Source organism: Nansenia antarctica (genome assembly GCF_963989245.1).
Source record: "Nansenia antarctica genome assembly, chromosome: 4".
NCBI classification, from domain to species: domain Eukaryota; kingdom Metazoa; phylum Chordata; class Actinopteri; order Argentiniformes; family Microstomatidae; genus Nansenia; species Nansenia antarctica.
In genome coordinates, this window is record NC_137689.1 from 30728788 (window position 1) to 30751796 (window position 23009).

The 23009-nt window shown below is 42.9% G+C and overlaps 1 protein-coding gene and 1 long non-coding RNA gene across 2 annotated transcripts in view; one reads left to right on the top strand and one right to left on the bottom strand.

The window, feature by feature from the left end:
• Nucleotides 1–23009, bottom strand: part of LOC308155963 (glutamate receptor ionotropic, kainate 4-like) — a gene marked incomplete at both ends in the record, with an annotated part of 149780 nt that overhangs the window by 108314 nt on the left and 18457 nt on the right. The window contains one exon of the mRNA XM_080529327.1: nucleotides 10549–10714. Coding sequence (XP_080385453.1) covers nucleotides 10549–10714 — 166 coding nt within the window. The remainder of the gene's footprint in view (nucleotides 1–10548; nucleotides 10715–23009) is intronic.
• On the top strand, nucleotides 4579–5538 carry LOC308155120. The gene is made up of 3 exons (XR_013937391.1): nucleotides 4579–4635; nucleotides 5104–5190; nucleotides 5314–5538. It is a non-coding gene; the product is annotated as an uncharacterized lncRNA (long non-coding RNA).

Genomic DNA, 23009 nt, shown 5'->3' on the forward strand with positions numbered 1-23009 from the left:
TGGAGCGGTCCTCCTGTACACTACAGCCTCAACTGTTGACCAAGTTGAACTCTCATTTCATTGTGAGACTGCTGAATCTCGTCGACCCACAACCAACCGCCTCATTTTTACGTTATGGAAAATTAGTTGATGCTCAGAAAGCTAGCTGTCTATGACCGAAAGACGCGTGTAAAATGTAGGCTCCAGTCTCTCTCCCCGTTATGAGTGACTCAATTAATTTAGATAGACCAGTTGAAGTTTCCCAATTGTCCCATTGTGACGCAATCCGTCGCACCACAACATTTGACAGTGCGACAAAATCGCACGCCGTGTGCTTTGTCCCATTCAAAACAAATGGAATCGAATTTTGCATTGGCTCATTGAAAACAATGAAAACAATGTAATCAAATTTCTCGGTGCGACAAAATTGCACGCCGTGTGCATTGGCCTATAAAGTTACAGTGGCTTCAATAGTGCAAAAATGCTTTGCAGTACGGATGCACCGAAATTAATTTTTTGGGCCGAAGCCAAAACCGAAATTAAGGAAACACTTGGACGAATACCGAGTGCATACCAGAAGTTTTTCATTTATTTTGCCAATTTGTGTACCATTGCATAAGTTAAATAAATGTAATTACGTGTTCGAAATTGTATATACTTGTTATGTAATATTTCCTAATTTCATGAAAGACGTAAAAATTGTGATAGCGGGAGAAGTCCAACTATCACAGGAAGCTGAGAGGTGGCGCTTTCTCAGCTCCACTGCTTATTTGAACAAATCCTTACTAGAACACTTAATTCTCACCTAAAACTTAACGTCTTCCCTTAATAATCCTTAATCGTCTTCCCGGCCCGTTTGAGAGTTACTCACGAACAACGTACCCACATGTTTGAGAGTCCGTCAGAGGCTGGAGTGCTTTATTGACAGGTTGGGAGCTCATTCTGGCGCAGGTGACTGAACTGTGCATCGCAACAGATGGGAAAACAATTGAGTTGTGCTATTTTTCAAGAGTGCTATCATATAATGTCCCTGAAACAAGTAAGTAAACTATATCCAATACAGGGCGCTGTTGTATTGTTTACCGACATGCAAGCTATAACTTTATTAAAACATGCTCTATTTTTTTTGGAGTTGTTGAATCGGACAACTGTGGGCCCAGCCAAGCTAGAGGATGGTATACATATTGTGTAGGTGCTTAAAATGTAGTTAAATCTTCAGTGCCATAATTGCGGGTGCATAAAGGCGCTGAAACAGCTTTCTATTAGTTTACAATGTTACAGGAAGGTATGAGTGGAATATATATATACTGACGTTTCTATGGATCTGTAGAGGTAGTCATAGATTGGAGTTTCAATAAGGGGACCCCTTAAAGGGGTTTTGGGGTTAACTAGTTTAGGGGTTCCAGTTTGTGATTTGTCTGGATGTATGTTGTTTTTTCTTTTGTGTATCTTTCTCTCTTCATTACTACAGCCGTCTCCTGTTCAGGGGTACTCTCACTCAAACCCATCATGGATAAGAAAAGTGAAAATATTAGGCCAGACCCCAAAGTAAGGAGGTTAAAATTACTTATTGGAATTGTAGTGGGTTAAACAAATTAAAGGAAGTGAAGCAGGTCTTGGCAAGATTGAAACAAATGCATGGAGTCTCATCTTCTATCCAGTAATATATCTATGATTACTAAGAGATGGAAAGGGCAGGTGCTCTCAGCAACCTTTAATTCTCATGCATGGGGAGTTCTGATCCTTATCCATGATTCTATTCCTTTCCAAGTTCTTAGAACTACCAGGGACCCCACGGGCAGATATATCATTGTACAGGGTACGTTACTATTTGTTAGACTAAACCTAGTCAGTGTATATGGTACCAATGAGGAGGACCCTGCATTTTTTGTTTCTAACACTCTCATCACTCACGGGTCAATACCTCATAAGAGGTGACTCAGGTGACTTTAATGTGACTTTAGACCAGGCGAGGGATAGGTCCTCTGGTTCTGATCAATCCCATACTCGAGCAAGAAAGTCCATTAAGCACTTTATTATTATTTATTGGGGATTTAAATCTGGCTTTGGAGGGATTTGAAGCCAAATGATACAGTATACTCCTGCTATTCTGGCACACACCAGTCCTACTCACATATAGACTACTTTTTTAAAATTTCGTGACACTTATTCATAAAATTGAGGACTGTTGTTATGATAGTATAGTGATCTCAGATCACGCTCCGATATCATTGACCTATTGGGATATGAAGCTGGTTAACACTACAACAGCCGTGCCTATTTTATCTACTAGTGGAGCCGCCTTGGGGGTCAAATAGACCCCCTTTTTAGAATGTAAATCTGCTATTTACACACAGAGATCACTAGAGGGTGCTTCTTTTTTAGCCTGCCTCCTACACAGAAAAACTGCAAAACAGCTTTATACTAGCTTATCCTGAAGTGATTTTGAAAATGTAAGGATACTGGGTGGTAGAACGCACATATCTAGGAAAAGTCATGAAAGGAGGGTCCTGAAATTTGATCGAGTGCAAAGGTAGATTTTTTTTTTTACTCACAGGGGTCACCGTGACCGCTCTTCTAGTGTTAACAGTCCACCTCGGTGGCGCTTCCACTCGAGTTGGCTGCGAGACCCAGCATTTATAAGCACTTATATTAGTACTCAAATTGATATCTTTTTTTTATTCAAAACTTCACAGACTTCAGCCTCTTTAAGATGGGAGGCGTTTAAGGCTTTCCTAAGGAGGCAAATTCTAAGCTTTACTAGCACCAAATCAAAGTGTTCACAATAAAAAATTTACCTGCTCTACTCAAAAATTAAAACCCTTGAGAGAGAGGTCTTTATCAAGAAATCCACTAACTCACATCAAGACTCACATCAAGACTTACTTCTACTTAGAGCCCAGTACAATGAACGGACCGCAGGACAGACTGCGGATAGCTTGTTGAAACTTAGACACATGTTTTACGACCAAGGGGAGAAACCCGGAAGGCTTCTGGCTTGGCCTATCAAGCAAATCCAATCAGAAAGAGCCATTAACTCAATTGAAGATGCTAAAGGTGAAGAGACTGTAGACCCCCTAGAGATAAATTACATTTTCAAACAGTACTACGAAACTCTGTATAGCTCTGAATATCCCATTAATGGAGATGCCCAGGCTAATTTTCTCGACAATCTTGAGTTTCCTCATATCTCGAAGGACTATAGGACTAGCCTTGATGCTATTTTGACAGCAGATGAAATATTGGAGGCAATTGATGCTATGAAGACAAATAGCTGGGGCAGAAGGGCTGCCTATAGATATTTACAAAACGTTTAAACACAAACTACATGCTCCACTTTTAGAAATATTCTCGGAATCATTTGAGAAGGGTCTACTCCCCCCATTGTTGAGGGGAGCCCTGACTATTCTAAAACCAGGCAAGCTACAGGGCATATGTTGTTTCAGCCCATTTCCCTCATAAATTCGGATACAAAAATCCTTTGTAAGGCACTTGCTTGGAGATTGGAGGAGTGTCCATCTATAATAGCGCTAGACCAAAACTGATTTGTTAAAGGACATCAAGGATTCTATAATTTCAGAAGATTATTAAATATCCTACATGAAAGGAGGGGCTCACCAGACACAGGCATTCTGTCATTGGATGCCGAAAAGGCTTTTGACAGGGTGGAGTGGCCTTACATATGAGGTTTTGACCCGTTTTGGCTCTGGGGAAATTTTCAGAAAATGGATTAAGCTTCTTTACACACAACCTACAGCTGAAATTCTCACCAACAGTATTATCTCCAAACCATTCAATATTTTGCGTGGTCCTCGTCAAGGCTGTCATCTGTCACCACTCATATTCGTAGTGGTGGTCTAGTGGATAGTGAGTTGGACTTGTGATCGGAAGGTTGTGAGTTCAAATCCCGCCTGAAGCCACACCACTACTAGTGTGCCCTTGGGTAAGGCACTTAGCCCTCAGTTACTCCAGGGGGAATGTCCCTGTAATTCGTAATTGTAAGTCGCTTTGGATAAAAGCGTCTGCTAAATGGCAAAAAAATTATATATTCACTCTGGCCATAGAGCCATTTGCCATGGCCGTCAGGTTACATGGTGACATTTCTGGCATCAAATTAGGCCATTTAGACAATCGAGTAGCTCTTTACGCCAACAATGTTATCCTTTTTCTGTCAGCCCTATGAAAGTCTATCCCAGCTCTGCCGTAGGACATTAATACCTATGGAAGCTTTTCAGGATATAAAATAAATAGTTCCAAATCCTCATTGATGCTGCTTAATGAGACTGAAAGGATCAGAGCTTCGACCCTTATATGTGTCATCATATGATATGGTCGAGTTGCAAAGAACTCGCAAACGGCAAAGGCGTTCAAAGTTGTTCTGAGCAAAAAATCTGATTTCCTTTTTTTATCATCAGACGCAACTTGAAGTTTTGAACTACCCACTCGTTATTTTTTCGAACAGTTTTACGATAGTTAAATACGTGTACTTAATCAGCAAAATAAGCTTATTTTTTGCCTGATTTCTCCCGGGAAATTCTCTGTTGTGGGAGGGGATCCAGGTTTTTTTCATTGGTCGATCGACGTGGCTACGGGGGAGGAGGCAGGAAGCAGCGCGCTATTTGTTTACTACAGAATTTGTTTGACCAGACTCGTAAGGTAAGATCTTCTATGTATGTACATAGCGCTTTTGTTAGTTAAGTTAGTTGTTAGTTACTAGTTGAAACCAGTGTGTTCGTGTATTTAGACATTTCTTTATTATTACCCACTAGCAACTAACTGAAACCACATTGTTCGGTCTGCACTAAGCTGGCCACCGTTGTTTGTTAGCATGCTAGCATTGTTGTAGCTCGGTAGTCTGTCTACGTAGTAAGTACGGTTAGTATGTCTACATTGTAAAAGTTGTGTGTAAGACTCATGTTCAGTGTGTAATACTGGAATACTGTAACATGTCAAGTGTAATAGATTACAGAAATGTTAAAAGTTTAAAAACATGTGTTGCTTCCTTTGTTATGAACGAGCTAGCCGCTAGTTGGCTAACGCCAAACGCACTACTCTGATGATTTTCAATACATCTAATATTTTTCTTCTCTTCCTCTTTTTTTCTATTATTACCTTCTCCCTTAGGTCCACTTCCCCACTGACCCTCATCTACTACCTGGACCTGGAGGAACTATGGAGTTGGACAAACATACTTAGTTACCAGCACTTATGGTAATTATCATTGTCATGTATTAGGCTAGCTATTTTATGAACATGGTATGGTAGTATTTTATGAATATGGGGTGCCAGTAACTGTAGGCAATATTTTCATGTACTATCTTCCTTCTGTTGCAGCTTTGATGCCCCCCACCCCACCAGACACAGCAGCTCAGAACATGACTGTCTAACTCAGAGCCGAGTGCTCATTGAAGTACACCACACACTCTGGCAATATTTTGTTGAATAACAAGAACAGTTGGGCATAGATAGAGCATTTTGAACTGTGTCATGGTTTATTAGCTATTGATAGTCAATTCACAGACCTTGCATGCTGAACTGTGTTTAGTCTGTTCTCAGTTGTTGCCCTCAGTTCCAACTATACTTGTACTTGTTGCATGGCAAATAAAACTTGAAACTGAACTATAAGGCTGGACATTGACTACTGAGCACTACACTATTTCCAGCACAAGACATCAGCAAATTACTCTTAGTTATTCTTATTCTGATTGATGATTTGTTTGGATCATTAAAATAATAACAGTTGCAACTACCTTAATGCCTCCATAATAATAAGCTGGCTAATTAGCTACAGTAATAACATTGCTAGGTGATAATGTTAGCAATAGCTAGCTATGTACTATAAACTTCTCTTTGAAAAGTCTATCTGACCCAGTGACGAACACTGACAGATATTGACAGCTGTCAATCTAGAGGGGGAGTGGTTGGGGGTGGGGTTAACCAGCTATTGTTACCGCCCATTACTTGCCTGTGTGTAGGTGTGAAAAAGTAAGAAAACTTTGAAGGGCATTTTCTCAGGATAGTGATTTCAGATACTCATGTCGTCTTCAATTTCTTCCCGATTTCAATGTATGACGCATAATTTGAAAGCTTACAATCTGTAGTTTAAGCATATGTAAAAAACTGAAAAATGACTTTGCCTACATTTCACCATATCATGTCACATATCTGCATTCAACCCAACAGACTGCTTCACATACCTTGGCATTCGAATCATACCCGAGATTGATACAATTGTCGAGACCAACTACGACCCCATCCTACAATCAATTACTAAATCAATAGACAGATGGTCAAATTTGCCTATTTCTACAATTGGTCGAATCAATATAATGAAGATGAACATCCTTCCCAAACTACTACGACATGTATTTCAAAATATCCCTTTACCTCCATCACTTTTAATGAAACTACAGAAAATGTGTACACATTTTATCTGGAATAATAGCCACAGGCTCAGATTAACCTTATTGTACCTGCCATATGACAGGGGGACTTAAGTCCCCAAACTTTCAATGGTATTATTGGGCGGCATAATTACGAACAATGATGTTCTACTTCTCCTCAGAATCGCTTCCTACATGGGTGGATATAGAAACATTTACACTTACCCCTAAACTCCCACTTGGATTGTATATTTTCTCAGCAAACCTTAAACAGCTCTGGGAAACAAACTAGGAATCCCATTGTTTTAAACATGATTAATGTCTGGTACAAGACGCGGGAAATATTAGGAGAAAAACATAATTTTCCCCACTACAGCCCTATCTGTATGACTATTTTATACCGGGGAGAGCTGATGCAGTAATGGTTGAGTAAGGTTGGGGATTTGTTCAAAGATGAGCTTATGATGTAATCTGAAGAAATTAAAGTCTATTTTTGGAAATATATATGTCTGGAGTGTTATAAGAAGTTAAGGATATGGGAAATGCTTAGGCCTGAGTGCTGAGGGAGGGTAGGAACAGAGAAGAGAATAACTTTTACCTAACCTTTTTATTTTTTCGTCCTAATTTTCTGGGTTTTCACCTGTGTCATTTTTTATTTCACTTATTTATTTATTTTTTCAGATTTTTTTTTAAGCAGGGGTATCTAAATTATTTGTCTGTAGTTGTCCTTTGTGTTGTGAGGGAGGGAATTGGGGGGGGATAAAAAAGGTTTACAATTTACCTATGTTAATGTTGTAAACATAAAATCAATAAATTGTTCAAAACAGTGTGACAGCGGCTGGTTAAAGACTTTTGTGGACTTTTTTATTTAGAAAAAATGGAAATACTCAATGGAAATATTCAACGTTGTTGAAAATCACAACACACACTTGCTAGTCAAGCCAAAATATTGACAAACTGGCGACATGTTTGCTGTAATTATATGACCTGGCAGTATGCAGTCAACACTCAATGCTTGTCTCATTCACAGAACAGTAATGTTTGATGTTGCTTGCCCTGTTTGATCACGTCATCAAAAAAACATCTTGTATTCGGTAAACATTCTGTCTTTTCACACATTCGGCCGAACTTTTGGTGCATCCCTATTTCGCAGATTCGATGATATGAAATGCAATATAATACCAGTATGGTCGTAAATTAGTCCAAATTAGTCAATTATTGTGAGATATTCAATGTGTGGTGAATCCTATTGAGGTTTTTTGATACAACTGTTCTTTTCTTTTAGGCAGTAGAGTGGGATGAATCATAGAATTAGTGTTCTTTGAATAATATTGTTCTATTTAAGTGAGTCAGACCTCTAAATGAAAAAGGCTAAGTACCTCTTTCACAATATACATTTGCAATTTGCATTACTCCATAAGCACGTCCTTGTATGACTTTTTACGTTGCAAATCAATCATAAGGGCAGTCAAATAAATGAGTGATGCTGATGCATTATTAGGAATTTATGAGAACATAATAGAAAATGTAAAAAATGACAAAAAGAAAAAAGCAAATATGACATAAAACTGACAAAATCACCCAATCAGGAAGCCTGGCAGAACACTGGCAGCGGCCTGCTGCTTTGAAATACATTTGGTTAGAGTGGAAACGTCAGCCAGAAAATAAAATGTTTGACCTAGATTGGAAGACTCAATGTTTTGATTATTTTGGCCCGTTTCTATGCAAGCGCTGTGTGCTCTCCACACCTACCCCCGTCTCTGGGCCATATCCCTGTAGTGGCCTGGCTCCATGGGCCTGTCACTCACACACACACAGACGCAAACAACCACGCACGCGCACGCGCACACACACACACACACACACACACGTGATTAATGAGAGCAGAGCCTTGGCGTCAGCAGGGTTCAGCAGAGTCATCAGCGGGGGCTGAGCTGATCCGTGCTAGCAGGGTCACACCGCAGGGCCAGGCATAATAAACTCCTCCTGATTACCTCCTGTATCCACATGGCCAGGCCTGACTCACACCTACTACTGTAGGATGGTCACCTTAAGCTCTCTATGACCTAAAGTCCTTTTTTTTTTTACTTTTGTATTTTTTATTAACAAATTATTTTTGCAACCGCGGCCCAGCTAGACACAGAAAAACCTCTAGAGGGAAAAGGGGGTAGAAACCTCTAGAGGGAAAAGGGGGTAGAAACCTCTAGAGGGAAAAGGGGGTAGAAACCTAGAGGGAGAAGGGGGTAGAAACCTCTAGAGGGAAAAGGGGGTAGAAACCTCTAGAGCAGGGGTCTTCAACCTTTTTCAACCCAAGGACCCCTTGGACGAGAGACAAACAGAACAGGGACCCCCACATGTAATATATATTTTTAAATGTCTCACATTTTAAAGCCTATAATAACTTTTATATTTACTTCATTCACCTTTTCTTTCACCGTATTAACCTATTTATATACTGGGTTATTAGCCTATATGTGTTTATGATTGATAAAACGTTCATGCATAATTATGATTGGTTATTATTATTGTTGTTGTTGTTTGTTGATGAGGCTTATATTTTCTATTATTATTATTTTTCAACAATGAAACTTTTAGCTTCAGGAAGCCAGGTATGCCTACCTCAGTGAGATGACTGGCCCTCGTTGGTGGTACACAGCTTGTCTATTCTGGGGGAGATGGAGGTTGTCAGGCAGAGCATCATGTCATCCTCAGACTGCTGTCTGGAACGGTATTTGCTCTTCAGGTAGGTGAGGGAGGAGAATCCACTTTCACAAAGATTTTGCAAAAGGCAAGAGGCTCATCGAGAACTGGGTGAGAGGCTGTGACTCGTACACATTATTGTGTGTACTGTCTGTGGTTAGGTCGATCAGCTGATCTTCCTCAGCGGCTGTCAGGTTTAGGCGTCGGATGCATTGTCTTTGCATGGAAACCGTATCCATGTCTTGTGCTTTCTCCAAGACTCAGTCTCAGAAAAGTACTTCTCAAATTGACTTTCGAGTGCCTCCAAGTTATCAACAATTGCGCATTTCACGTCAGGCGAGGGCACCGCGGAATCCGCGGAAATGCATTGAAATGCGCAGCCAGCTCCGCGCGGTAGCAGAATCTCGTGGATAGCTGTGCGTAATTCAAAGACGCGCGCCAATACTGATCCACGGGAAAGCCATCTGACCTCGGCATGGTAAAGGAGCGCGTTATAGCGGCGCATAGAGAAGCAAAGAGGCGGGTTTGTTATTATCAAACTAACTAAATTAGTAACGTTATGCTAGTTATTAATTAACGTTAATTTCGCAATGGAGACCGAACTGCAGCGTTTTAGCCAACACCTAGCTTGCTAGACAGGTGTTGTTGTTTTTTCAGCTGACGTTATGTGAGACTAGAATCATGGGCATCATTTATTTTGTAAATAGTTTTGGTCAAAAGTAGCTTATTATTGCCTATTAATGCTTGTACTTTACTCAATATCATTTTTGTTATATTTTTTAATTCTCACTGATTATTTTGGTGAAAATTGGCGGACCCCCTGCAGTACCTCTGCGGATCCCCTAGGGGTCACGGACCCCCGGTTGAAGACCACTGCTCTAGAGGGAGATGAATGGTGAGTATGTGTGGAACTGAGGGGTATAGGATAGTGTACATATTATAATTGCAAACTAATAAAGGGTTTGTGAATACGTGGGGTAGTGGTGTGGGGCTAGGTTAAGGGGTGTAGGATAATTATTATGTGTAATAATAGTGTAATACAGTATATTTCAAAAGTAATTGTGAATGGATGAATGGGTAGTGTGTGGGGCTAAGCTGCATCGGATAGTTACAACTTGAAATAATGTTTGACCACAAGAGAAATCCACAGAACCCAGAAGCAACACAGGTCAGAAGTACTATCTACTGCATCTATGATGCTGAGATGACCCACTATGTTTAATAGATGCTGAGAGTGTTAGCTATTTTAATAGATGCTAAGAGTGTTAGCTATTTTAATAGATGCTAAGAGTGTTAGCTATTTTATATGTAAATTAGAAAAATAACAGCCAGCTGCGGGTGCTTGAGAGGTTTGCCCAATTTATTCATTTCAGACACTTTTTTTACAAACGTGCCTGATCTCCTCAGAATTTGTAGAACGGAAGAAAGATAAACTCCCACACCATGCGTTGATCCATAAGGACAGTTAATCATTTGTACCACTCACAGTCGGCCCGGGTGCAGAGCAGGCAGGCGCTGGAGCTGTTGAAGAAGGAGAGCAGGGCGGCCACGGCCAGGCTGACGTGGGGGTTGGTGGGCCGCAGGTCCAAGGGGGAGAACCGGGGGAACTGGGCCGCCAACAGGTCCTCTGGAGCCACCCTCACGTAGGGCACCTGTCATCATCAAGAGAACAGAGATGAGGTCATAATCGTCAAATCGTTTCCCGGAGCTTTACTTTCGTTAACACTAGAGGAGCCACAGAGGGGTCGTCACGGTGACCCCTGGGAGTGAAAAAAAAATCCATCTTTGCACTTTCATGACTTTTCCTAGATATGTGCGTTCTACCACCCAGTATTCTTACATTTTCTAAAGCTATTTTGCAGTATTTGTGTGTGTTTGAGCTAGCATTGGCCAGCCTCTTTTTTTTCCAAGGCTGCAACTCTTCAATATCAGCAGAGGTTGCAGGGGGACACTAATAAATGAATAAGATTTGTTAATGCTACAAATATCAATCTTATTCACTGAATCACATTCAGCACATGTAGGCTATATATATATATATATATATATATATATATATATATATATATAGCCTACATGTGCTGAATGTGATTCAGTGAATAAGATTGATATTTGTAACATAATGTGTTCATATATAGGCTATAGTGATAGGATATTAAGATATGTACAAGTAAATTGCAAAGTAATTGCAGTAGCCTACATTTGATTATGTCTGTAATCATCAACGACTTTTCATGCAACATGGAACAAATCAATTACAAATTATATAATGTAATCAATTGTATTTTCACTGCTTGATAATGTATTACAAAACACGCTGTCTCAGGAGGGCCTCCAAGATCTCCAAGGACCCGACCCACCCTGGGCACGAACACTTTGTCAAGCTGCCCTCGAACAGGAGGTACAGGACCCCGGCCGCTAAGACAAACAGACTGAAGGACAGCTTCTACCACAGGGCCGTCAAGGCCCTGAACACAGAAAAGGCCTAAGTTCTGGGCCCAGGACAGTCCGGACGGATTGTATGGCAGCTAGTGCCGAGGCACAAACATGTAAATTTTCAAGCCTGCAAACTGTGACACTTTAAAATAATGTGAAAAAATACTTTCTTGTGAAATATGACAACCCTAGTTGACTATCTGTGCAGTATAGTACAGTGGATTGTGTACATAGCCTCTATTGATGTAAACCAGATCCTTACCTTCTTGTGTTTTTATGCATCTATGCTTTTTCCAAAATGTGTTTCTTTTTCCTTTCCCAAACACCAGGGGAGCCTCCCCTCCTAAATTTCGTTGTTTGGTACCTGTACTGTAGCAATGACAAATAAAGTCTATCTATCTATCTATCTATTTATTTATAATGTATTTATCATGATAATGTACCATAATGTATTCATCAACCGGTGTGTGTGTGTGTGTGTGTGTGTCTGACATAGGTTTCAAACGATGCAAACATTTCCCCACTACCTCCCCACTCCAACATGACATGACATGACAGTCATGTGTCAGATACATTTCCATGTAGCTTATGTTGCGATCAAAGTCGTGTAAAAATGACGTGTCGTTGGCACATGCAAATATGCTCAGTAACTATGAAGCACATATTGCATTGTGCAGCACTGTCGTTCAGAGAACACAGCTACACCCCCAGTGCTGTCTGCTGTAATTGCCCACCTACATACATTTGTTATTTTTGTGTTGCTAAAGTTGATTGCATTATTACATCAATGTCCGGGTACACAGAGTAAAATTATTGGGTTGGTGAAAGGGACAGTAGAGTCAATCATTATGTAGAGTTAATATAGATTGCATTGTCAGTTGCTTCTTTCATCATTGTGGATATTTTGGATTCAACATTTCTATTACCGGCATCATAGGCTATTCACTATCATTGTCACGTTCTTATATCACATTTTTTATATCATGTTCTTCATATCATTTTTTAAATAGTTTTTATAAACAAATACAAATGTTTATATCGTTTTTTCAGTTTTTATATAATCTGTGTGAATATGCAGCTCGGAGTATACAAAGCTGATACAACATGAAATGAATGAAATGACAGTACTGTCTAGTGTCTTTTGCAACTCATTGCATTCATCACAGTGATGAATTTGCTGGATCGTTTCCGATCAACAAACAAAGGGCATGCCTATTAATGCCTATTACGCCAGTTTATCTTGCCATGACAACAATGTGACAGACAGTTAGTAAATACTTATGAAATGACAGTACAGCAGTGCTTCTCAAAGTCTGGACCGAACAGCAAGCCTATACAGTGCCAGTCCATGGTGATGTGGTCAGTGCCAGTCCATGGTGATCTATACAGTGCCAGTCCATGGTGATCTATACAGTGCCAGTCCATGGTGATCTATACAGTGCCAGTCCATGGTGATCTATACAGTGCCAGTCCATGGTGATGTGGTCAGTGCGGCAACTTAGTGTGTAGGAGACTGGGGTTCGAAACCCGCCTGGGGCCTCATTTCTAGAAAGTACTTTGGATCAAATTTGATCTTACCCGTGTTGTACGTAGAAGACCATGTCAAAGTAGTGATTCATAAAATTTAAACGTGAGTCAATTTGACCTTGGAAACGATCGTAGCTCTACTTGACGTACGCACATTACCTACTGGTTATGCGGAGTTATTACAGGCATGTGAGCCGCACTGCCTACTATAATTCATGCAAAGTGAAAGTGGCTCGTAATAAAATTAACGATGTTGTTATCAGCCGAGAAAATTAGTTTAATCCAAGATTTAAAGGGAACTGATGTTTATGATTGTATTTCAGTCTTCCTTTATATCCCTCCGGAGCTGTCAAGGCAACGCCATCTCCCCTTCAACATGCCTAGGCTATAGTGCGTTCCACAACGGACCTTGCTCCGGTGTCTGGGGATTGAGGGAGTGAGCAGCCATGTTTTCAGTGTCACCTGATAAGAATAAGACCATTATATTATTACAGTATAAGCATTTGCCTGGTTAGTTGTCATGATCAAACGTTACAAATGCAACTTACCGAGAAGCCACCCTTCTCTGCCCTCTCCCGCTTCCAGACGAACGCCTACCCTATAGCACTTGGCTTAATTCAGCCGCTATCACAGGGCGTAAATACAAAGCTTGTTCACCTGCGTTCAATTTCAAGTATATTTGGTATTTATAGACGGAAGTACGTATGCTTACGTCCATTTAGAAAAATTTGCTTACGTGCAAGTTAAAGATTTTAAAAAAATTAATGAGGCCCCTGGAGCAGGCTGTGCCGTCCGTTCGTAATTTCACATTTACAGATGTTGACAGAGACGATGTGAATACTGAAGTAAGCTAATTAATAATAATAAAAAATGGTAGTGATGGTAAAATGTCGAAAAAAATGTCAACATTGCTACTTGTAAGTATGCTTATAAATAGAGAGCCCCGGAACGCTCAGAATGCCAATTGAGAACCAATTCTCATTTGCAATGACGACCTGGCCAAGAGGCAAACAGAGGCTACAGTAAATAAAACAGCAGGGACCAGGGGAAGTTATTTTAAAAGCAGGTGCAGTGATTAGAGACTATATCTAGTAATGAGTTTTTAAAAGAAGATGAAGGTGTTGATATAAGCTCTCAATCTTTAACTTTATTTCAGACACATAGGTCCATATCAGTATAAAAAACTATAAAATACAATACGACGACAACAACACAAATATAATCAGGTCGACATAGTTGTACATAGATATATGAGGTCACAGCACACCTGTTCTAAAGGCACTGTTGGAGGTGCGTCAGGCAGCAATGCCCAGCAGGAGTACCATCACCTGTATCATGATTTGTTCACCTGGAAGCATCCAGTGACTACTGTGAAAGGGCAGTTGGCATCCAGGGAAGACTGGAAGACAGCCAGGAGAGACTGGATGACCGCAGGAAAGTCTGCACCGGGAGTGGACGGCTAGTTACCTCACCCACTTGTCCCATAAAGGGACACCCTAAAACTGACTACGAAGACAAATAAGAAAAAACAACCCGATGGCCCTCCGAGAGGCGGGATGGAAGAAGGGCCAATTCAAACGGATTTCTCGGTAACGACTGGAACGGACATAGACAAAGATTCTTGGATTATGAGAAGATGCAGGTGTGGGTGGGAAAAGGTGACCACCTTCCGAGGTCTACGGATCCACCAGGGAAGGAAAAAGTGTGAAGAGGGAGGCCATCAGCAGCAACATTGCACTGCAACCGCAGGTCAGACAAGAGGAACCCAAAGCCAGGTGGCAAACCACAGTGCTGAGGGATCCAACGCTGCTGAGGAAAGGCAGGCGGAGGACACAGGAGGGCCCTCGGTGGACACCAATGCCTCTGAGGGGGGCACCGCTGAAGACACACACAGAACACAAAGCAACCCCAACAGCCAGGGGCAAAGCCGGAGAACAGAGAGGAGAGAACCTGGAAGGAGGCAGCTGGTCAAATGGCCAAAGGCAAACGAGGTTGCAGTCTGGCAGAAGCTGGACAAGGACCTCAGTCTCATCCTGGATCATTCACTGCGTGGCCAGGTGGAAACCAAGCTGAACTGCATTGGAGACATCATGTATGATGAATGCAGAGGCAGATTTGGAGTGATGGCTGAAAAGCGGAGATCAGGCCCAATGCAGAAGGGGAGAAGGGAGAGAGAGATTGAGCAGTTGGTGAAGAGGCGGCGTCAACTCCGAAAGCAGTGGAGGAAGGCAAGTAGAGAGGAGAAGGAGGGCCTGAAGCCACTGTGGGAGGAGGTGAAGGTAAACCTTGCCAGCCTGCGAAGGGCGGAGCGCATTCGCAAACGCAGAAGGCGGAAGGAGAAAGAGAGGAGTAACTTCTTCAAAAATCCCTTCAAGCATGCGAGACAGCTGCTAGAGGACAAGAGAAGCGGGAAGCTGGAGATTACTAGACCGGAGCTAGAGAATCACATCAGGGAGCAATACAGTAACCCAGCAAAGTCAACTCCGCTGGGATCCCCGGGATATGTTCCCCGCCCAGCTCCCCCAGCGTTCCTGTTTAATGCTGCTCTCCCCAAACTCAGTGAAGTAGCAGACGTGGTCCGGAAGGCAAGAGCAGCCTCAGCCCCAGGCCCCAACGGGATACCATACAAGCTGTACAAGTACTGCCCAGGAGTCCTGAGACACCTGTGGAACCTGTTGAGAGTGGCTTGGAAGAACCAAGTCATCCCTTCAGAGTGGCAAAGAGCTGTCACAGTTTTCATCCTGAAGGAGCAGAACTCCACTACCATCAGCCAGTTTAGGAGTATCGCTCTCCTCAATGTTGAAGGGAAGATCTTCTTTTCCATCTTGGCTAAGAGGTTGACCAGCTACCTCACAAGTAACGGGTACATCGACACCAGCTGCCAGAAGGCGGGTGTGCCAGGCTTCCCAGGGTGTGTGGAACACTCTGCAGTAATATAGGAGCAGATCCAAAGGGCGAAAAGAGAGAGAGGTGACCTGCATGTCGTGTGGCTGGACCTCGCCAACGCATACGGGTCTGTCCCCCACCAACTCATTGAGTTTGCCTTGGATTTCTTCTACATCCCAGTCTGCATTAAAGCCCTGGTAGCCAAGTACTTTGAAGACCTCCAGATGTGCTGCACCCATCAGGACTTCACAACAGGCTGGCAACAGTTGGAAGTAGGCATTGCCATGGGATGCTCAATCTCTCCCATCCTGTTTGTTGCAGCCTTCGAGATCATCCTCATAGGGGCCAGGAAGATGGTCGGAGGAGTGAAACTGCCCTCAGGTGAAAGGCTACCAGCGGTGAGAGGCTATATGGACGACATCACCACCATTCTCCAGACAGCAGCGTGTACAACAAGACTGCTGAAGAGGATAGACGAGCTTGTGAGCTGGGCGAGGATGAAGATCAACCCCCCCAAATCACGCAGTCTATCAGGAAAGGAGTCAGAAGCGACAACACCATCTTTGTCGCAGGTGGTGAGGACATCCCATTGCTGGCAAATCAACCCGTCCGCAGCCTGGGTCGAACCTACACAGCAGAGCTTTCTGACAGGCAGATGGGGGAGACGGTGAGGAAGCAGCTCGCAGATGGCCTGGCCAGGATCAACCAGAGCCAGCTCCCCGGAAAGTACAAAGTATGGTGTTACCAGGTCATACTGTACCAAAGGGTGATGTGGCCTCTGAAGATGAGCGAAATCCCCTCCTCAGTGGTAAGCAAGATGGACGGGCTGGCAAACTCGTTCATCAAGAAGTGGCTGGGACTGCCAAGATGCCTCTCAGACGTGGGCCTCTTTGGTAGGAACACGCTTCAACTGCCACTGCGATCCATCAGCTCTGGATACAAGCAAGAGAAGGCTCGATTGGTGCTAGAGCTGAGGGAATCCACTGACCAGCTGGTGAGAGCAGCGGGCACCCAGATAAGAACTGGAAGGAAGTGGAAAGCCCAAGAGGAGGTTGATTTGGCAATCGGCCAGCTGAAGCACCGCGAGGTGGTCGGCAGAGTCCAGGAGGGTAGAGCAGGCCTTGGAAGGGGCGAGACTCCCTTGTTCTGGTCAAAGTAAGTAAGTAAGTAAGTAAGTAAAGCTTTATTTATATAGCACCTTTCATACAAGAAATGCAGCTCAAAGTGCTTTACAACAGGACTAAGAACATGAAGTGAATATAATAAAACATAGCATAGAATTAATATAAAAGCAGGGGAAAACAGTAAAAGAAAAGGTAAAGATAAAATACAATAAATAAAAAAAGAGAAAAAGAGAAACAAAATACAACCTCTGCCTTAACACTTAGTAACCGCTATCCATCTTCTCATCAGCAGAATACCTTTCCCTATCCCTCTCATTTCCCTACCTTACACAGTCTTTCTGTACTTCTCACTGGCTTTCAAGTTCAAACATGGCTGACCTTGCACCAAAATTCAGTATCAACATTGCAGTTTCTTTCTTTTGCACTTACTCAAACCTTCTGACAACGTACAATCACCTCTTTCTCATCGATCCGGCAGTGTCAGATCACAGTATTTTAACCAACTGGATTTGTAGCCTAACTGTCGTCTGTCTCTAGACACAGCAGCGTAAAATCCCAGTCAACTGGATCTGTAGCCCAACTTGGCTTTGTGGTACCAATGTTATCCCCCCACAGTCTGTGGAGTTAAAGACCATGTGCATTACTGTGTAGAAATATAAGAAATAAATAGATAAAACATTTAAAGTGCAGCAGCTGGCAAATGAGCAGTAGGCAGGTGCAGATGAGCTAGTTTAAGGAGTGCAATAGCTGGCAAATGAGCAGTGGGCAGGTGCAGATAAGCTAGTTGAAGGCTATATTGAAGAAGTGCGTTTTTAGCTTTCTTTAAAAATATTTAGTGAGCTGGCTTCCCTGATCTCTAAAGGTAATGTGTTCCAAAGCTTTGGGGCATAGTTGGCAAAGGCTGCGCTCCCGATCTTCTTCTGACTGTTGCTGGGAACCTCTAAGGCTTCCAAAGAAGATTGAAGAGCCATGGTGGTGGCAGAAGTGGCAAGAACTGAGCAGGAACGCCCACATAAAGGCGGTGTCCCAGGGCCAGCAAGGACGCTGGACGTCATGGGAAGGTCTCACAAACAGGCCCATGTCATGGTCTGACCTGTGGAAGATCCCCCAAGCTAGGCTCAGCTTCCTGATCAGAGCAACATATGACACCTTGCCTTGTCCCCGAAACCTCCACCAATGGTTTTCTGCCGAAGAGACCTGCCCCCTTTGCAACACCATCAATGCGAGCCTCCAGCACATCCTGACAGGCTGCAAGACAGCGCTGTCCCAAGGCCGCTACACATGGCGACACGACCTGGTGCTGAAAAAGCTGGCAGAGGTGGCAGAGTCATGCAGACAGGAGGCAAACAGCAGACCTTCCGCTCCAGACAGACATCCCATCCAGTTTGCAAGGGCTGGAGAGAGAGTCAAACCCTCCCGTCAGAGAGATACAGCAAGACTCCTCGCACCGGGTAGTGAGTGGACCATGAGGGTCGACCTGGGGAGACAGCTCCAGTTCCCCAGGGAGATCGTGGAAACATCGCTCCGACCAGACCTGGTCATGTGGTCAGAGGCTTGCAAGACAGTCCTTCTGGTCGAACTCACTGTCCCTTGGGAGGGTGGTTTGGAGGCAGCCAACGAGCGGAAGCGAGCCAAGTATGCAGATCTGGCGGCGGAGTGCAGGGAGGCTGGCTGGAAAGCCGTTACGTGCCCTGTGGAAGTGGGGTGTAGGGGCTTCGTAGGTTCCTCAGCTGCTCGCCTACTCCGTGACATAGGATGCACAGGAGCAAGGCATCGGAAAGTCATGAAAGAGCTGGCTGAGGAGGCGGAGAAAGGCCGCTTCTGGCTGTGGCTAAGAAGGAAGCATAAGGGTTGGGGGGCGAACAACACCTAAGGCATCAGCAGGGGGTGGCAGGGAGAGATCCCTGCCATCGCTCCGCCACCAGGAGATGTACTGGGGTTAAAGGAGCGAAACGTCAATGACTGGTGGTCCCCAGCTGATGACCCAGTTAGGCCCACATAGGTGTTCAGTGAGGTGTCACAGCACACCTGTTCTAAAGGCACTGTTGGAGGTGCGTCAGGCAGCAATGCCCAGCAGGAGTACCATCACCTGTATCATGATTTGATATAGATATATAAGCAGGGAAATGTGTGGATCGTTTGAAGGGCAATATGAAGCGCATATTGCACTGTGCAGCATACAGATTATAGCTAACCCATACTGCATGAGTCGTTGTATTATTCCTTCTCTGCCAAGCGACAGCCGACCCTGTCACATTTCATACAGCTACAGTGGTCCTCTGTGGCTCAGTTGGTAGAGCATGGCACTAACAACGCTTAGGTTGTGGGTTAGATTGCTGCAGGGACCATATACAGTGGCAAAAAACGATATGAACCCTTTGGAATTACCTGGTCAGAAAATGTGAACTAATCTTCATATAAGTATAGACAAATACAATATGCTTAAGCTAATAACACACAAACAATTATAATCGTTAATGTCTTTATTGAACACACCCAATTAACATTCACAGTCCTAGTAGAAATAGTAAGTGAAACCTTGGATGTAATAACTGGTCGAACCTCCTTTGGCAGCAATAACCTCAAGCAAGCGCTTCCGGTAGCTGCAGATCAGACTTGCACCATGTTCAGGAGGTTTGCAAAGAATTTTGGACCATTCTTCCTTACAGAACTGCTTCAGCTCAGCCATATTCTTAGGATGTCGTAGTAAACAGCTCTCTTGAGGTCATTAAACAGCATCTCTATTGGGTTAAGGTCTGGGCTCTGACTGGACCACTCCAAAAGGCGGATTTTCTTTTTTTGTAGCCATTCTGTAGTTGATTTACTTTTATGTTTACGGTCATTGTCCTGCTGCATCACCCGACTTCTACTGAGCTTCAGCTGGCAGACAGCCACCCTGACGTCATCCTATTATGCTCCCTCCACTGTACTTCACTGTTGGGATGATGTTTTCATGTTGGTATGCGGTGCCCTTTTTATGCCATACATAGTGCTATGTGTTCTTCCCGAGCAATTCAACCTTAGTTTCATCAGTCTATCTTCCCAGTAACGTTGTGGTGCTCTTTGGCAAACCTTTGGGAGAGCAGCAGCTTCCTCCATGGTGTCCTGCCATTGACACCATGCTTGTTCAATGTTTTACATATGGTGGACTCATGAACAGAGATGTTAGCCAGTTCCAATGATTCCTACAAGCCTTTAGCTCAGGGGTTCTCAAACGTATTACTCAAAGGTCTGCATCAGATTGTTATTCAAGGTCAGAGGTCCGATTGGTGATAACAAAATAACATTTAATCTTTAAGCTTACTTACAACTTTTAAGCAACATGCACTCAAGTTCAACACACACTCAAGTTCAACACACACTCAAGTTCAAGACAGTCAAGATAGTCAACATACCTTCAAGCCTAGTGGGAGAAATGGAATTGTTTGCCTGCAATCAGTTGCTTGAACGTAGGCACAAAAGGTGTGATGGCCAGACAGAGATGTTCATTGTTCAAGCTGCTGAGAATCTGCTGCTGTAACCATCTTTGTCCAGAAGATCATGATGGCTTCATGAATGTCCTCTCCTCTAGTGTGCCCATGGAGTGGGTCAGTCCCAGTATGTCTTCACAGAATTCCCCCTTGACCTTGCTGAAATAGGCCTGACAAAGACACTATAACACTATAACTGGGATTTCTCAGTGCTGTCTAGGGGTGTAACAGATCACGCTGATCCGTGATCCGTACGGATTGCCCCCCCACGGTTCGGCACGCATGTGTACTGCGGATCAATTGCAACATTTAAACAAGTAATAATATTACTTAATATTAGTTAATATCTCTTGTAAATCACAATGTAGAGTTCTCATGAAAAGATAGACGCGACAGTTGCGTGCTTTGTCTTACTCTAAAGCGCAATGATAGGTTGATAATGCGCAAAAAACAACAACTGTTGTTTACTCACTACACGTGAAGCTGGCAATTCACAGCAACAAGTGTATCATGGTGAGCGCTAGTAACGTTGGCAGCGGAGAAGAACTTGAAAGGCCTCCCTCGTTATTTATGGGAGCACTCATGTATGGGAGCACTTTGGCTTCTCTGTGAATTATAACAATGATGGAAGAAGGGTGGTCTATAAAAAAGATACGGTGTGTAAGCACTGTGCAACAAGAAAGTCGTACGAGCATGGCCACACATTTGACGCGACATCACCCTGGTGTGTTGACAGGAGGCACGAAAAAGGCAGCTTGACAACTTCTGATAATGTAGGCATTTTTTTCATACCATGTTTAAAGGATGGTTTCACTTTATTATTTAGTTAAAAGTGGCATGAAACATGTTTATTTGTCTGCTTTAAAGAGCCCAGTGATTCACTGCTGCAACCAGGCGCCTCCTCCCTCTCTCCTATTGCACTATAATTTAAGTTGAATGTGTATTTCAGTATAATATGTAATGTTTGAGTGTAGAATATGTTAGATATATATTTGACCAGTTTTGACATCTTGAATGTATTTTTTTTGTCTCACACAATAAAAGTTGTGGTTTTACGAAAAAAAATGTTTTGTTGATCCGAAAAATTATCCGATCCGTGACTCAGAAACCGCGACACTTTCCGATCCGTGAGTTAGTGATCGGTTCCACTAATACTGCTGTCTGTTGACTCATCCACAGTGCTGTCTGTTGACTCCTCCACAGTGCTGTCTGTTGACTCCTCCACAGTGCTGTCTGTTGACTCATCCACAGTGCTGTCTGTTGACTCATCCACAGTGCTGTCTGTTGACTCATCCACAGCAGGTGAAATGCACTGTGCATTCTTGATCAGTTATCTGATTTACTAGGTCGTCCGCCAGTAACTGTTCTCCTGGTGGAAGTGCAGTTGGATAATGGTATTTGCTGAGTGTTGGATAATGGTCTTTCTTGAGTTTCTCTGACATCTCCTGTTTCTCCTTTCCCTCAAACATAGCCTCAACTATCCCATCCAAACACTCCCACAATACCTCACACAATACCTCTGCATCAGAGAAGGGCTTTTTGTTCTTGCCCAACACCTCATTTGCGACGGAATGTTCTGTGAACATCAAAATCACAGTATTAAATAAAAATCTCAATATTAAAAAAGTCTGTAATAACCATGCATTCACTAGGTATTTCCATTTAAAATCAATAAGCTAATCAGAATCACAGTAAACATAAAGTAGGCTGTTATACACTGAACAAAAATATAAACGCAACACTTTTGTTTTTGCTCAAAATGTTTTGTTTAAATCTGTGTTAGTGAGCACTTCTCCCCGATAGTGAGCACTTGTAGCAAGTGTAGCATATCCAGATGCTGATTAGACAGTGTGATTATTGCACAGGTGTGCCTTAGTCTGGTCACAATAAAAGGCCACTCTAAAATGTTTTATCTTGAAAAGAGACACTACATACAAAGATGGCTCAGCTGACCACAAGTGAAGTATGACTTAGGCAATTATGCTATGAGGCTAACGACATGTAAGTAAAGCTTTATTTATATAGCGCCTTTCGTACATGAAATGCAACTCAAAGCACTTTACAATAGAACATATACAACCAAAGATTACAAGAAGGGGGGGGGAGAGGGGAAACGAGACACAACAGCAGGGGAGGGGTGGGGGAAGGGAGGGGTTACATCACCCTCTGTAGAACATCTGCTATCTAATCAGCGCACAGTGCTGCCACTGTGGGGAGGGGGGGTGCATGTCCATGTATGTATGAGTCCTACAATGATATGCTACAATGCATAACGGAACACTTAATAGAAAACCTAGATTACTGACACACTGTACTGTATACATACTTATGTGACATTTACCCACCTGAAAGACTAAATGGAAAACCCAGTAGTGGTCCTCAGCTTCCTTGTTTCAGGTGTTAACTGCCAACTGAAGAACACAGCGCAAGCTCACAGATGACCACAGGTGATCTAATGCCTTTTGGTTTACTCAAATATAGATATATATACAAATAAAATATAA